Source organism: Lissotriton vulgaris, chromosome 9 (assembly GCF_964263255.1).
Source record: "Lissotriton vulgaris chromosome 9, aLisVul1.2, whole genome shotgun sequence".
Lineage (NCBI taxonomy): Eukaryota > Metazoa > Chordata > Amphibia > Caudata > Salamandridae > Lissotriton > Lissotriton vulgaris.
This window is the reverse complement of record NC_141697.1, coordinates 392423921-392441285: the sequence shown is the minus strand read 5'-3', so window position 1 is coordinate 392441285 and position 17365 is coordinate 392423921. Positions and strand designations below refer to the sequence as shown.

The window sequence follows — 17365 nt, the reverse complement described above, 5'->3', positions numbered from 1 at the left end:
GGATGACCCTAGGCGGTCGCTCCCTGCCTGCGTCCGGGAACTGAATACCTTCGCCCGCGTGGCAGGCTTCAAGATGAATATGTCTAAGTCGGCCGCCCTGGACGTGTCCCTCTCTGTTGACACCAGGCGGGACCTCCAGCGTCTTTTTCCTCTGCAATGGTCCTCCTCCACGGTGCCTTACCTGGGGATCTTGCTTGCGCCTTCCCTGCCTGCAATGGTCGCTGCTAACTATTCCTCTCTGGGCAAAAAGATCAAAGAGGAACTCGGCCGATGGAACAAGGGCCTGATCTCGTGGCTGGGCCGTATCGCAACGGTGAAGATGACCATCCTGCCTCAGATCCTGTATCTTTTTCGCGCCCTACCTCTCCAGCCCCCTGTAGGTTGGATACGACAGGCGCAGGCGGACATCTCCCGCTTTGTGTGGCAGGGCCGTAAACCTCGGATGAAGCGGGTCCTTTTCATGCTTGCCCCGGAGGCGGGGGGTCTCTGGGTCCCGGACCTCCGGAAGTACTTCCAGGCGGCACAACTTCGGTATCTGGTGGAGTGGAGCCGGTGGGAATCAGACAAGCACTGGCTCTTTCAAGACCAGGCAGTTGCGGGCCGTACACTCCAGGAAGTCCCGTTCCTGCGGCGCGCTCACCGTCCGCCGAACCTCTACGCCTCTTTTATCACCCGGGTTCCGCTGAGAGTGTGGGACGCGGTGTGCGAGCTTCGCGAGCTCACCACTTTTCCATCGCCGTTCACTCCCATTGCTGGCAATCCAGACTTCACTCCGGGCCTGGAACCGGGAGCCTTTTCCCACTGGGTGAGCGCCGGTTGCAGGGCGCTTTTCCAGATCTACGGACCGGAGGGCGTACTCCCCTTCCAGCAGCTCCGACAGGAGTTTGGCCTGACGGAGGGGGACAGACTGCGTTATATGCAAGTCCGCCACTGGGCTCTTCAACCCCCGGTGCGCGACGTCGCTGCCCGTCCGATTACGCCCTATGAGCGATGGCTGGTAACCGGGACCTCGGATGCCAAGCTTATCACCGACTTGTACAAGTTTCTCCAACCCCCGCCGTTCCATTACCATAACCCAGGGAGGGAGCGCTGGCACATGGAATTGGGCAGGACCTTGAGCCACAAAGAGTGGGACAGGATTGCGTATCGGGCGAGGCACTCTGCGTACCACACTGGGCTGACGGAGACCTTTACTAAGGTGTCCACCTATTGGTATTACACCCCGGAACGGCTCTACGAGATGCGCAAAATCGGCGATAAAGGTTGCTGGCGCGGCTGCGGACAGGAGGGTACCCTCACGCATATTCTCTGGGAGTGCCCGGTGCTGTCGGCCTATTGGAAAGAGGTCTTGGATGAGGTGGACAGGCATTTTGAGATTGAGCTCCCGCGCTTCCCTGCGTATGTCTTGCTAGGCCTCCCCAATGACCTGATGTACCCGCTGAAGTCCTGCAGGGGTAGGCAGATTGCGATTGCGCTGGGCTCCGCGGTTCAAAACATCCTGGTGCTCTGGCGTACCCCCACTGCCCCCTCTATCACTGGGTGGTTACACAGGCTCTGGCAGGTACTGGGCATGGAAAAGATGTCGCTGACGGTGGCTGGGAATGTTGACCAGTTTGAAGAACTCTGGCATCCCTTTTTGGCACTGCTATCCACGGAATTTCGCGAGCTCACATGCCCACGGTACCTGCGACTTCTTAGGCTGACGCCGCCGGCGGCTCCAACGGAATGAATGTGCGGGATTAGGGGTCTGGGGCTGGGGGCGGGGGGCTGGGGGCGGGGGGCGGGGCTATATGCTTCTAAGGCTGACCTTCGGACGGGGATGTTGGGGTATTGTTTTCTTCCCTTTCTTTATTTGCTTCTCTCTCTCCTAACTTTCCGGGGTTGGGGGGCTGGAGGGATGGTGTGTTTTTTGCTGTGTTGCGGGACGCTATTTCAGCTCGGCCTTGCTGAGGGAGTGGGGGTCTACTAGGGGGTCATTCACGATACCTTATTGCCTTAAGACTTATGCCTTGTTACCCTCTGGGGCTTCCTGTCTCCCTACTTTCTTTCTGAACCGCTGCAAACCTCGCTTCTTGTACTGTATGTTCGTTTGACCTCCTATCCCCTTCCCCATGTTTTTTATACCTTAATAAAATACTTTAAACCATAAAGTTTTAAATTTTGTTTCATATTTTAATAAATACGGACGGGGGGTCGTGAGGCCCCCCTGCCTTCCAAAAGTCAAACTGTGTCTGTCTCCTACCATTGGGATTGGTGGTGGAAGGGGTGGTGGGCATCCCGTACCATATAGTAAGGTTCCCTTTTCTTTTTAATGATTCTGTATTGTTATACACTGTGAACGTTTCTTTACTTCTCCCTTTCCTATGGTCCCCTTTTCTTCTGCCAAATAGATTAAAAGTACAACATTATTTTTAAGAGATTTTTTTTGTCTTAACTGCGGTTTGTGAACTTTTAAGTGAGGATCACAAATAATACATATACTTTTTTTTGTTTTAAAAAAGCCCTCTTCTGTTCACTTTCACCTTTTTACTGGTGACTTTCGTAGAACCAGGTTCTTTCCTGCTTTCTCCTGAATGTGAATAATATATTTGGGGGCTTGGACAGGGTTTAGGATTTTCTGTGCAATTTTTATTAAAACTTATATTGTGAATGTGCTTTTAATTGTTAAGAGAATCCCAGTAGTGGTCTATCCCTGTTAAATATATGTAGTAGAAAGAATATAATGAGGCTGTTTCATATCATGTAAATATAAAATAGGGAAGGTAATTGGTATGGTGAAAGAAGGGCATAACATTGGACCTCTCTGCAGCATTTGACACCGTCTGACACCCCATCATCATCAGGCACCTGCAGAAGATCTACATCCAAGGACCCACTCTCGACTAGATCCGTCAGCCTGGCACCTTACTCCTTGGATGCCGTAAACATATCTATGGAGTGCCTCAAGGCTGACTGCACAGCCCGACCCTCTTTAACGGATTCATGATCCATCTGGCCAATGCCAGCTGCGCACATGACATCAATATCCTCTCCTATGCCGACAACATGCAATTCATTCTCTTATTCTCAGAGAAGACCCCTAACACAAAAAATATGTTTACCCCCTGCATGACCGAATTCACTAACTGGATGAAAGACAACTGTCGCAAACTCAACATCGACAAGATTTTCGCCATGAACATCACCCACACCATAGGACTCTAACTGGTGGCCGGATGACCTTTGACCCACACCCAGAACCCACACCAGGAACCTAAGATTAATCATTGAAAACAAACTGGTAATAACAGAATACGTCAACACTATCACTGCATCCTACTTCCACACCCTGAAGATGCTGAGGAAGATCTTCTTAGGAAGACTGTATGTCACATCCTAGTCACCAGCAAGTTGGATTATGGGGACACCGAGATCACCACGTAACTCACTAGAAGACAACAAACTATCCAGAAAAGAACAGCCAGACTGGTACTCAACTTCCCACACAGAACTCACATCATACTACACCTCATGGAACTACAATGTTAATGTTCATTGCATTTGTAGAGCGCAACTGTTACCCGAAGGTGTCCTGGCGCTAAGTGAAGACCTACTGGGTGATCAAGCATTTAGGGAATTGGGCATCCTATTTTTTGAAACGCCAGGTTTTTAGTGCCTTCCTAAAGGCCATTAGGTTGGTCATACATCACAGGTGTATAGGGAGGGCATTCCAAGCCTCAGCTGCATTCGCTATGAAACTTCTGCCACCCCAGTGGGCTTTTTTCACCAAGGGCATCCCTACCAATTTAGCATCTGAAGACCGAAGTGCTCTTTTTGGTGAGTACCAGCGGAACTGTTGTTTTAAAAAGTCTGGCCTGTTCCCTGAAGAGCTCTAAAGACCAGACATAGAGCCTTTAACTGGGTGCGCTTCCTAACCGGCAGCCAATTAAGTTTATTAATCACGGCTGTAATCGATACACACTTGGGAGTGCCCGTAAGGAGTCTGGCCGCTGCATTCCTGAGAATTTGTAGTGTGTTCATTGAACCTTCGTGAAGCTTGAGGTAAAGACTGTTACAATAGTCCACTCTGGAAATTATTAGCACAGTGACAACCGTTTGTGGTGCGTCTTTAGGTAGTAGTGGCATCATTTTTTTGAAGGATCTGAGGATATATGATATGGTTGATGCCACAATGGCCCCCGATACACAAACAAGCTTAATTTAAACTCCTCACAAGCACATTCAAGGCACCACAAAACCTACCTCAACGTTTGCATCTCCTTCCACTAACCATCAAGATACCTTTGCTCAAATGACTCCTACTCTCACACATACCATGCATTTACAGAACTAGATTACAAGGACAGGCGTTCTCCTATATTGGTCCTGACGTGTGGAACAACCTCTCACTTCATATCAGAGCATCCTCCTCTACTCTTGAATTCCGCAAGAAGCAAAAGAACTGGCTTTTCAAATAACTGATCAACCATATACTGAACTAGGCACACCAGAGTCAGGGCTAGGAACATACACCTGCTTAGCGCCAGGATACCCTTGCGGATGAAAATGCACTTTACAAATACACACAACACAACACTTCTTTGTTTATTATTTTATTACTATGCTGACGGGTCCTTGTGACCCTAATTGCTTTGCATTGTTAATGTTTTTTAAATAATTACATCAATTGGGGGATAGATAGAAATGTTCCAAGCAGGGCAAGTATTATTAAAGAAACCTGTGTTAACAATATCACTTGTGGGTCCCTTCATAAAATGAAGATTTCCCAAACTGACAAATTATCCAGGTTAACTTATTTTCTGGTAATCTACTCAGCACTCCACCGACAACAATGCAAAAAGCTTATGTATCTGCTGAACACTAGGCTGTTGATTCTTTCTGTTATAGACTTTGTTTTACTTGAGTTCTGCTGTAAAACTCCTAATTACTTACCCTTCTACCAGTTAAATTAACCAGGGTAGACATACCACTATATTCTCAATCAGAAAGTATAGCTTTGTGGTAAATGCAGTGTCAGCAACAGCTCACCAATGAAATAGGTTTCCCTTTTTTCCCATTACACTTACCTTACCACAGAAAATGCCATTGTCTCGGCTCTGTGAAATTGTGGGGGGATATGGTACCAGCCAGGGAAGTGTGACATCATTGGTTGCTTGCTGTTCCTAGTTCCTTGAAACAGATGCTCTCAGTGTTGGAATTCCATCTTCTGCGCATCCAAAGACGCAGACTTTTTTTTACATAAATCTGAGGATTCACTGGGATGTTGTCCAGCACTAAGATGACACCCATGTGCGTCTCTTCTCAGAAGCCATGTTTCAATTCTAGAGCACTGCATGAAGAAGTACCTTAAAGCGGACAGTCTAACACTAGCTGACAATCTCATATTTTGCAGTGACTGCTTGCATACTTGCATTCCGATCCATTACACTCATGCATCTCCTTGAATACATTTGTTTTTTTTTCTCATCACTCGGGATTAACTTTGATTTTAAGATTCTATTCCTGGCTTTTCTGAAATATCTCCAAAACTATACTAGACCCAGCCCTTCTTCTTTGGTGTCTTCTGACTTATGCAATTGCCAGGAGTTGCATACCTAATTTCCTTTCTGATTACCTCGGCCCTCGAAACTGCACCACTGTCCATCTGTTTTCTGCTTCCTCCGAATCATCTGATTTCTAAATTATAGTGGGCTTTGTTTGTGTTCCCCTCCGTTAAACAGCAATATTATTGCTCAATCCTAAATTGCCTCCCTACCAGTGTGGAAGGTTAGATTCATTCTATAGGGGTGCCAGCACTCCTCTCTTACTATTCCCTTCCCGGTTTCCCCATTTATCCCTAATGGGATTTTTCTAGTTTAATTAACATTTAGATTATAACTGCTGAAGGAACGTGATTTGCAGTACATCACGATCCTGAGCATGCACGAACCCAACGGCCATGGAAAAAAGGCAGTCATAGTGATTTGTTATTAAAATAACCAACAGGTAGAGGGCACAGCTCATAGTCCTCTCCACTGGGTGGCTAAAAAGTAATGCAAGTCGAAGGGTATAATTTCATATCAAATATACATTTTGCAAAAAGAAGGTAACTAATTGATATTCGTATCCTTCTTGGATTTGGTGACACTGATACTCACATGGTTTGTCTTTTTCCATCGAAACGGAACTATCATTTAGTACTGCTTTACATTCCAAGAAATACAATTTTTCATGTGTTCATGCATTAAAAAGGACTGTTACCTTTGCAATGACATCAAGGGTCAGCCTGCCCATCATATCGTGCATTTTGACTTCTTTATGTCCATCTGCTTTTTCTGCAAGTATCTCCATTAGTTCCTCAGCTTTTTCATTAAATGGTCCCATTAAATTCATAAGGTAGCTGTATGTAAAATAAAGCATATATGAGTTATTATAATGGCTGGTAATCTCATTCATAAATATATAGTGCGATTTTTAATATGTATAATTTAAGGAAAACCTGCTGATGAATAGAAGTTGAATGCCAGCATAAGGACCGAAAGGTTTTAATTACAAAGGTAGGTGATACAAGAATTATGCTCCGTTATGACCTCTTTTCATAAAACTCTTCAGGGTTAGCTATGCTTTCATTAGTATCTGATTTGCAAATCCATATTCATGGGCAAATTGAAATTAGAAGTGCAAATAGCTTGATAAACTTGTGTAGATTCACATTTAATTTACTTTTGTCAAAGTAGTTTTGGCATCAAGGGTCGACACTAGAGGTGGCCATAACTTTCGTAATTCATTGTAGCGTAATTACGAGATATTTACAGCAAAATTACATGAAATTATGGATAATTATGCAAAATACATCTTGCGTTCTAAACATTACCCAAACAGTCTTTTGAGATAAAAATTCAGCTCCAAAATCTAACTTTGAGTTGATTTATGGGTTCTTGTGTTCAAAACATGGTCACTCGTATTCAGATTTCTCAAATGTTTGTTGACCACCCACGCTAAAAGAACAGCAGCTTGGGTTCAAAACACTGCACTTCAAGTTCGGATTTAAAGTTTGGTGCTCAAAAATCACCAGAACGGTCTATTACGGTAATACATCTATCTAAAATGCCCTTGCGTTGAAAAAATATCTGAAGGGTATAATCTTGAATTAAATATTTTTCCCACTCAGCTCTAGTTTATGTCTATATTTTAAATGGTAAAATGCTGGATTGACGTAATTTTGTTATCAACCTTGGTATAATAATACTGGCCAGATCAATGGTCACAGTTTCAATATTCTTAACGTTGCTTGGATTGTTAATGTGCATGCAACAGAGCATTACGTGTAACAATACATCTCACATTGAGGTTTAATTGAGATAGCTTAGGGGTTAAAGCTTTTGTTACAAACATCCTTGTGGAACCTTTACCCTACCGGCTTCTTTCTTTTTGTGACTACCCAAAGTCCTCTCATCAACTGCAATGCATAGGGTGGTCCTCTTCCATCTACCCTATCATTTTCTCCCTTCAAGTCACTGCATTGTGGTGTCATGTCACATGCCAGTGGGTGAGGTGACAACTCCAGCGTCAATCAATCACCTAAAAGCCATCCAGATGGTTCAATGTTTTATAGATCAGTGGAGCATTTCTCTCAGACCATAGTTCCACATCATCCTAAAACAGTACACATTAGATGTAGTCCCATTCACCATCATATGTACAATATATATCAAAGCCATAAGTCGTCTACGTGTTTCCTTTATTTGTGGCACATCTTTTCAAGTTATACTGACAAACTATATTATATCATCAAACTACATATCTATTGTGAAAAGGTTAGATTAAATCTATTAATTCCACAACCACTTACAATGGGATCGAAGCAAAATAATTAGAAAGGTAGCTCAAAACGAAACAGCCATTTGAACTCGAACAATGGACAACTGTATATCCCAGTCAAACAAACAAATTGCAATGTTCTTCAGCAGACAAATCCATGGCTATCATCTTCATATCTTTAAAATTGCGTTACCATTTCAATATTTTCTTTTAAAAGGGAGAAACGAGGAGGGATAACCGATTCCTTGCTGTATATCTCACAACAGTTTAAAAAGGTTTTGCGGTCTAGGTAGCTTCAAGCTTTTCTTTCTTAGAGTTTTAGAAAACTTGTATCATTATGCACTGCTAAGTAATCTGCAACATTTTTTCTATTTCACAGCTTTCAGCCGGCTTGCTCTCCCTGATTTCTCTTTTCTTCCTGCTCAGAAATTTGTGGTGTCCATCGCAGAAAGGACTTCCTCTTCTACAATTCACCCTTTATGATACTGCAGGATTTGCATTTATTGTTTTAACTTAATATTTTATTTTATTTTTTAAAGTGCATGATAACTTGCGAATATACTGGTGTTAAATAACTGAACTTTGCTGGAGCCCTACACAGTGGTGATCACTCTGTCGTGCATGGAGGGTGAAAGGTTGTCTCCAGCTGTATAATGTGCCTGTCCAACACTTTTGTTTTACATGCCAATGCATAGTGGAGTTTGCAGTGCTGGTTCACTTCACTTGAATCAAATAAACTATATCCAAGTTTAGGACGATTTGTAAAGGAAAGGTTTGATTAGTGCATAGTGCGCCCAGATAAAATGTAATCAGTACACTATTTGTGTGCCTGTATCTGTTTCTCTCTTACAGGTACCTTACCTTAACGAGCAGCCCCACGGGAACAGACTGCGGGGCCCTTTAGGGTTACTCTTAGGGTAAGCGCTAGTCCAATCATCAGTTACTATTGTGTTAACCTCTTCATCTAATCATGTAAAAAGATAAAATGTTTTGATCCGTTATTACACTACTAATGCTTTAGCTATGAACGTACTACTTTCAGTCGCTCATTATGTGTAATCCTGGACATATCCTTGTCTCAATGTTATGTGTATGTATGTTCTATGGAGTACTGTGGTGACCTACTACTGTTAAGATAATGCCACTGTCAATGCACTTGGCTTACTTCTATACATTTCTTTTAGGTCTCCCCTCTAGAGCAGGACCACTTGGCCTGCTCCCTGATTGACCCAGTGAGGTTGTATCTATCTCCTTTATTTTATTGTGTATTTTTCTCACTGTGTAGTACCTAGTACCCGAGGTCCTGAAGAATTGCCAGTTAGGCAAGAAACATGTCGACCTATTTAGAGGGTTGAGTTAGCCCACTGTGCACCTCACGGTTCCTTTCTCCCCTCCCACCATTTTAACTAAGGGAGTCAGCCACGCGAATAAAGTCCCTTGTGGACTGGCACACCTTCTTTTAATCTCACTATTCCCTCACAACTACACTTTCACCAGACCCCTTACACGCACTCAAACCACTGGCTGGAACAAAAGATCTCCAACAAAGAGCGCCTACGGCGCCCGTCAGACATTGCAGCGCCAGTCTGACGAGGAGCAGGAGACCAATGATGAAGCATGACACCTAGGTTCCTGGGTGTGTGAGGTCTTCTAGTTCCAAGAAGGTAACACCCCGTTCCCTGCTTCTGCTCTAATTCCAGAGTTTTACACACACATACCCATTGAGTTGTCCCTGGGGAACTTTGTATTGTTTTGCTTAAAAAATTTAATCCCCTAACAACGACAACAATTTCATAATAACAGATGACAGAGAATTTGTGCACTAACGTACCCATGTTCATAATGTAAAGAGTGATTTAAGATTGGAAAGACAGACATTGTTTCCCAGTACAATTATTGTTTGTAAAGTTTTCAGAAACACAACGTTTTTCAAACAAATTTGCACATATTTAGTTTTGAATATTCTAGAAACAGCTCTCGAACTGTAAATGTGTATGTGTAACTTACGTTCGATTGAATGCAGGGTCCATGATTCTTCTCTGCATGTGCCAGTGATCATAATCTCGAGCTGTCACCAAACCATGTCCCAAAAATCTGTTCCAAAAAGAGGGTGTAGAAGTAAAGAAAATGTCCAGTCTTTCAACACCCAGCCTACTGAAATCATTTATTATTATAAAGTATTTAAGTGTGAGGTCCCAACATGGTCACCAAGGTATGTAGATTAATTATAAAATTATAGTTTCAGCTACCAACACTCTGTAGTGCTGTTTCAGACACATTTTTCATAAACAGAGTGGCTTTTGTTTCACAAATAATTTTGGCCCGATTGTGAGGGGTCAAAACTATTAGTGAAACATATCCTGTTAGCTCTCATGCAGATATATCAAAAGCCTGAAGATATGATGGATGCCAAAAGTTACTTTTCCCTTTCAAATTAAATGATAATATTTTAGCTAGCATGGAATAAAGAACTGAAAATTCCAATAACTAACTTGGCATGAAAGTAGTAGCCGTCACAATACACCATGTTTTTGTGCAAATCTTTCATGTGAATTCTGAAAGAATTTTATAAAACAAAGGAAAAATGTTGAATGAGATACAGTGATGGGCATTTATCAAGTTTCAGGAGTGAGGTCCGAATGTGTGTAGGCAGAAAGCGCTACTCATTTTGCCCCCCCCCCCGTGCAATGTCTGAGATCTGCAGATCTGGACAGAGGCATGCAGATTCCATCAGGGGGGATAGTGCACTAGTGTCATGGGGGCTAAAATGACCTTTTTCATTATAAAACAAATGTGCCCATGATATCAATAGGCCTACACAAGTCTGCAGCCAAAATGATCACAGCAATGACACTTCAAACCCACCCATATATATTTTAGGATGGTCAAATGTTAAAAGTCATGCCATGAGACAAAAGCCCTTTGGACATGGAAGATAGCTATGCAAAATGGAATTCGGGGCATGGACATGGGCTGCAGGGTGCAACCAAAGATCAGTTCAACTGCAAAATGCTCATCCGATTCTCAGACTAATGATAAACTATTTCTAAACAGCAAACAAGAGATGCTGAACTGTTCCTGGTAAGTGTTGAAGGGAGACTGGCTGTACCGAAGGTGTATATTAACACCCTTGGGCATCCATTAAGTTGGACATGTTTGCCTCACACACCCCGAAGGATGTCATGCTTCATCATCGGCCGTTGCTCCTCGTCGGGGAGGCGGTGCAATCCCAGACGGGCTCACCTCAAAGAGGGGCTCTTTGGCGGAGATCTTTTTGTCCAGCTGCCTGTTGGTGAAGTGCGGGTATGTGGGCCAGGGCAATCAGTATCCTGAACTAGAAGAGTGAAGTTTAAAATGTAGCAGAGGGTCCCGGAAAAAACTTTATTCTGGAGGTCCTACTACTATCATTAAAAGGTGTAGTTAGCTTGTTGGGTCACGGAGAGTTACGTGGCGTGTCCCAAAGCAAGACTAATGTGAAGGTCGGTCAACATGTTTCTCGCTTGGGGATTTCCCGCGATTCGTCAGGACCTAGTGAAGTTGTGAGTGAAGAGTTTAAAATGGAAACATGCTAGTGTCATGAATCTCATATGGTTTACCTCAGGGGAAATCCTATGCCTGAAGGGTGGAGATAAAAGAAACCATTAAAGCAAGTATCATATTTGATATACACAATTATCTATGGTAACAGCCAATCTAGCATATCAGTGCAGTGAAGTGATGGTGGTGTGTGGAGTGTCACACATACACGAACATGCCTGTGATGTATAAAGTATTTCTAAACAAATATTATTCAGTTTCACCTGGTAAAATTTACCATGAAAAACTGCAAAATGCTAAATTATGGTGAGCTATGTAGTTAGACCATTATTTCACTATAGCACTTGCCATGACCTCACACACAATGTTACCAAAAGATATCTCAGAGACTTCATTATCAACAATATCCCTGGAGTGGAAAATGTTAAAAAAAATTTACACATATTTTGTTTGGAAACATAGAGATTGCCATACTTCAACATGCAAGTTTTTCCGAGGTCCATTCAGTGTTAGAAGCTGATGTGCACTGTTACCATCTCCTCGTCCCAATGGCACCAAAAAACATACTGCGATATGAGACATGAGATTTACAAAAAATATAATGGCTGCCAGAGCAAAACTCTTATTTTACTTCAGCCAGTAAGATTCATTCATCTCTTATATGGTTAGCAGTTTCATGTAGAGGTTGACAGTAAAGTTACGGAAGGTAAAACTGGAATTGGGTTTACAGTAATTTAACCCCAGGCACTTCTGCAATCTAATGGAAATTGTGCCAGTAGTAAAACACAACTTCTGTAAATTTCCAAAATCAATTCCGGTGTCTCCAGCAGCCTTGCCCTTCTCATAGGAGTTTTTTGTGGCATGAGTAATTTTTTGTTTGGTCATGCCTCAATACAAGTGTAAGATATGATAGCATCTACTTCTGCAAATACATTTGTAATTATAGTGTTGCTGCTTAAAATTCTACTAGATACACATGCTGTGCATATTTCCACAATCCAATGGCTAGGTCCGGAAGTGTTTCAAGTAGTCTTTTTTTTTGTTTACCTTTAGGCATGGACTTGAGTGGAGTCACTATAGCTCATTGCAATGACGACCATAAGCTCACAATGCCTCAGAATGCGAAAGACACTTTACATCCTTCTGCATCCACTATTTTCCTTTACCAGCGTGGTGGGGGAATTGCATGTACATCTAGACAATTTCAATCTGCAGAACCATGTTTGCAGGTAACTGGTATCTTTCATGGTGTGAAACTCTTCTAGATTCACATGCTGTGTAAATGTTCTGTTGTTGCATTTTCCCCATATGGAGGAAGATGTGAAGAGGGTGTAGTGGCATTTACTACTTTTAAAATTGTTGGACCTACAATAATTAAATTTTAAGCGTGGAAGTCTACTTATTTTCGTAGACCATGTTGCATCATTACAAATGTCTTTCAATGATACACTGCCAAGAATGGCTAATGAAGCCTCTTTCTTTCTTATTGCTTGTGCCTTTTGTTTAATATGTAGCTTTTTTAAAGTATCATAACTGAATTGTTTGTCCAATCCATCTTGCAATGGTACCTTTGGTACAGGTTCTCCTAATATCAATAGTGTATTAAGGAAAACAAGGGCACCCTGATAGGTGAACCTGAGGTAGAATATTGTTATTGTTATAGAAAACAATGGTTCTTATGTGGCCAAAAAGGTCCACTAGAAAAGGGCAGTGTTAGAATTGGGGACTGTTGGACTTGGCCCTTAAGGCAGGTTCACCCCTAATCTTTTTGCTTTTAATCTGTGATATGCGTGGATGATTTTCTGGTCTGTGCACACTTTTTCTCTGTGTCCCAGAGTAAAGTGCGTGCATGTAGTTAGGCTGGCCTGCTCTCCCATAGGGATGCATGGGGAATGTCTGTGTCCCTAGTAATTCCTGATGTGTGGGGAGTGCATGCTCGAATTTGGTATGTGCGTGTTCGTGGGAATGAATGCTTCGCAATGGTGTATGTGGCATGTGTGTGTCATGAGTAGAAGCATGTGTGTGTCATGAGTAGAAATGCCATTTCTGGGACTTGGCATATTAATGTAAAATATGTCTGCAGTGTGATTGGCTGGAGCTGGCTGGTGAGCCTGGCTCCAGGAAGGCTGGATGGGTCTGCCCGGTGGTGAGTGTGAGATCAGCATGCTTGATGGCTTGGGAGGAGTGCACCTGGTCCCTGATGGGCCTGGACTTTCCCCCGACAATGCTGGCTCCACCCCCTGTAGTGCGACTGATGGCCCTAGCCCTGCCAGTGAATAGAGAGGGTGGTTGAGGTAAACGGAGTACTTCAGAACCAGCTGCGACTGGTTTTCCCCCACCCTGCACCCTGAGACAAAGGGTTTTTTCTGTATAAGAAGGGGCTGTGTCCCCATACAATTTGTCCTGCTCTCTGTTCTGCTTTGGACCTTGCCAGAGGGGGCTGCTGCAGGGGCCAAGAGGACCGCCACTTGGCTGTCTCCCTGCCTGGAGACCCAGTGTGCTGGCTCTGGCCCTGCCTTGCCCCTCTGCCTGCCTCCAGACCCTGCTGGAGCTTTGCTGTTGACTGAGAGCGCTGCTCTCTTGCCCTTAGCGCTGTGGGTGCTTTTCCCTGCCATGAAGCGCTTGGGAGCGCTATATTTTACTTATTGCGCTAGGAAGCGCTTTTGTCACCCAGCCGGTGCCCACCCGGCATCTGCCCGCCTGCTTTTGCCGATTTGCGGCGCATCGCGAGTGCCTACCTGGCTGTATCTTTTAATTTAAGGCCGGTGCCACCCGGCATTGCCCTGTACTTAGATTTGATAATTACCACGAGGGAGCCCACTCCTCGGGTACTGAGAGCCCGCCTGCCTGTCTGAAGCGAGCCGCCGCGCTGCCCGCGGCGACCCGGAAGTATTTGGCCGACCGGCCAATCACAGCGCGGCCCCTAGGAGGCCGACCGGAAGTCCTGCCCCGCAGCCGAGCAGCGCGAAAGGAAGCAGCCGGTCCTGTCCTCGGGGACTCCCAGAGTGAAAGGGAGCCCTGCGCCGTCCCGGAGAGGAGACGCATCCGGCCCAGGAGACCCGGTGAGTGCGGGGGCGTTTCTCTGTGAGTCCCGAGCGGCCCCAGTTGGCAGAGGGCCGCTCCCACGACGCCCGCATTTTTGTTGTGTGGAGCCCCGAGGCTCCTGGGGGCATTGCTGATTCCCGAGTCCCCAGTGAGGGACTCCAACGATCCGGGCATTTCTGTTCCTTGAGTCCCCGAGAGGCTCAGATCGCCCACAATTGTTTTGAGAGCCTGCGAGGCTCAGATCCGGCCTCATTGTCCTTCGAGCCAAGGAGGCTCACGGCGCCATTCCTTCTGCGAGCCCGGTGAGGCTCCAGCCACAGTCCTTGCCACGAGCCTGAAAGAGGCTCCTGCGTGCCCTATTTGTTTATGAGCCCCAGAAAGGCTCTTAAGCGCCCACATCATTGTTTAGAGCGCGGAAGCTCTAGATTGCGCATTTGCTTTGTGAGCCCCTGAGAGGCTCCTTGCCCACTTGGTTCTTGGGCCCTCCTGGCTCCAACGTTTGCCCAGTTCATATTTACAACTGTCCAGCACGTAGTGGACAGTTGCCACGTTTAGGCTTTGTGTTCTGTGCTGCCTGCGCAGACCTCCCTGACACTGAGACTCAGGGCATTCCGCCCCTTTCGAGGCCAGTTGGTCTGAGGGACATTTGTGAGTGTTGTGCTATGTGCACCCCGCGCATTGTAATTTCTTGCTATGTAAATTCTTGCGCATGTGTTCTAATCTGCACCTCTGTGTTTAAAGCCTCATGTGCAATTGTTTATGTCCGCTTACCTTTTCTAAAAGTGACCTGATTAGGTATTTCATGTTTATCCCCTTTGCTAAGAGTGACCTGCATAGAGGATTGTTGATGTCCCATTTTATGTTTATCCACTATGCTAAATGTGACCTGCATAGTAGATTGTTGATGGTTCATTTTATGTTTAGGTTTCCTTCCCTTTGCTAAGAGTGAATTGCTTAGGTGTTGGTATTCCTTCCTTAGGTCCTAGTTACCTGCGTGATTTCCTACAGTGTTTTAGGGTTGCGTAGGAGGTCCTTACTTTTCCAGTGATTACTGGATGTGTGTTGCATTTATAATTTTGGTGCTACTCATTCTATGTTTACGACATAAGTGTATATCTACCAGTATTATTTTCTGACAAGTGCCTACCCCTGACAGTGGTCCATGTGGCCCTGTCCTGTACATAATTCCCCTTGTAAATTCTGCCCGTGCCCCTGGCACATTGTACAGTTTGCGTGTGTTATCTAATGTGTTTTGTTTATTATAATACAAAGGCTATTTTTTATATATCCTTGTGTGGAGTCTTTCTTTGTGGTGGGCCTTGGGTGTTGTTGCTGGGGTGCGTGCGCAAATACTTAACTCATACCGCCTCAAAGTTTAGCCTAGACTGCTCGCGCCACGTTACCTAGAGGGCGAGTGGGGGTTGCCTTGGTGTGTGACTCCCTTGCCCAGACTTTAGAAATGGCGATCCCTGACTGACCTCGACGCGAGTCTTGGCCGGCCAGGGTCCCGTTTCTAACATTGGCCGCAGCGGTGAGGATAAGAATTTGTGTTTGCGCTGTACCACAGTGGCGACAGGCCACACTTCAAGGCTCTGCATTTTTTAGATAACCGCATTTTGGGGATTATTGTTTTTTAGGGAAGTTCAGTTTTGCTTCTCCTGAAAGGTGGCATTTTGTATTTTGTCCAGTATCTTGTTCCCCGGCCTGCTCCCAGAGTTTGGTACCTGTGTCGCTAGTGGTCAGGTTGAGAGAATCAGGGGTGGTAGAAACTGCCTTACCAGTCCGAGGGGAGGGTTGTGTGTGAATGAGTGTGTGTTACGCTGGACAGTGGAGTGCAAGTTCTGAGGTAGGAATCTTGCTGAATTTTGTTGATTGTATTCTCCTGTTTAGCTCAGACCCCCAGGTTCCCTGTGTCAAACTTTTCCTGAGAACGTCCGCCAAAATGGAGCCAGTTTTTGATCTCTGTAGTCTGTTTAGGTACAGTAGATTAGAGCTGGTCAGATTCTGCGAAAAGGGAGGCATAGAGGTGAGTGAGTTGGTTACTCAGTCCCAGCTTAGGGACAGCCTGATCCTGTGGCAAAAGGGTCAGTGGGAGCTCGAACACAGTGAGAGAGATAGGGCCCGGGCCGCACGCCATTAGGGATGTGAGTCTGTGGTGAGCCCTGATGAATGTGAGTTGGATGGTGATGACAGTGGATGGATGTCAGCAGAGAGTGAGGACCCCATAGATAGGGAGTCCCTTGCTGGGTCCAGTGTCAGTACCAGCGCCCCATCCCTTTCCCTGTCCCCAGAGGAGTGGTTGGATAGGAAGGAAGAGAGGGAGTATCAGCTAGCGTTGGGACAGCTCAGGTTGGAGCATGCCAAGCTAGAGGCTGAGAGGGCCTTGTTCAGGGAGAAGGTAGCCCAAGAGAGTAGGTTACCCCCTGAGTGCATGTGTAATTGTCTGGATTCCCCAGGGAGGGTGGAGTCCAGTGGTGGCAGCTTTTTAAGTGTTGGTGTTGACAGTCCCACTCCCAGTTCCCCGAGTATGGTTCCTGGTTCCCCCGCAGAAGAGTTTGGGTTGAAGTTCAGGAGACTTAGGAAACTGCCTCATCAGCCTTGGGAAGACTTTGAAGATGAGTGTTGTGGAGCACTGTTTGATTGGAGAGAGACTCACGTGAACGGCAAGTCTGGCAGTTTGTTTAGCATGGTAGTCACAGAGCACCAGCTCAGTTATTGTGTGCCAGAGTTGCGCCAGCACCTGTTGAAGTTTGGATCGTTTATTGCATGTGAGCTTGCAGCAGAAGCAGACCGATGGGAAGGTGCAAGAGGTTCCTTAGCGCCGCTAGCGAGTGATTCCAATAATAGTGGGTCAGGTTTTCTCCAACCCAGCGTGGTGGAGGAGGGTGAGAGTAGCCCAGCTAGGTCTCAGTATAGTGAGGAGGGTGTAGGGGCTTGCTGTCTGTCTGAAGTGGAGCGGAAGTAAGTGTGAGACCGAGAGTCC

At 45.2% G+C, this 17365-nt stretch overlaps 1 protein-coding gene across 1 annotated transcript in view; it reads right to left on the bottom strand.

Annotated features, from left to right (window-relative positions):
* The window catches only part of LOC147690174 (cholesterol 24-hydroxylase-like), a 284595-nt gene that overhangs the window by 166615 nt on the left and 100615 nt on the right, over positions 1-17365 (bottom strand). Inside the window, exons 5-6 of the mRNA XM_086937768.1 lie at positions 9808-9894; positions 6241-6379 (exon numbers count right to left, since the gene is read on the bottom strand). Of these exons, the coding sequence (XP_086793894.1) occupies positions 6241-6379; positions 9808-9894 (226 nt within the window). The remainder of the gene's footprint in view (positions 1-6240; positions 6380-9807; positions 9895-17365) is intronic.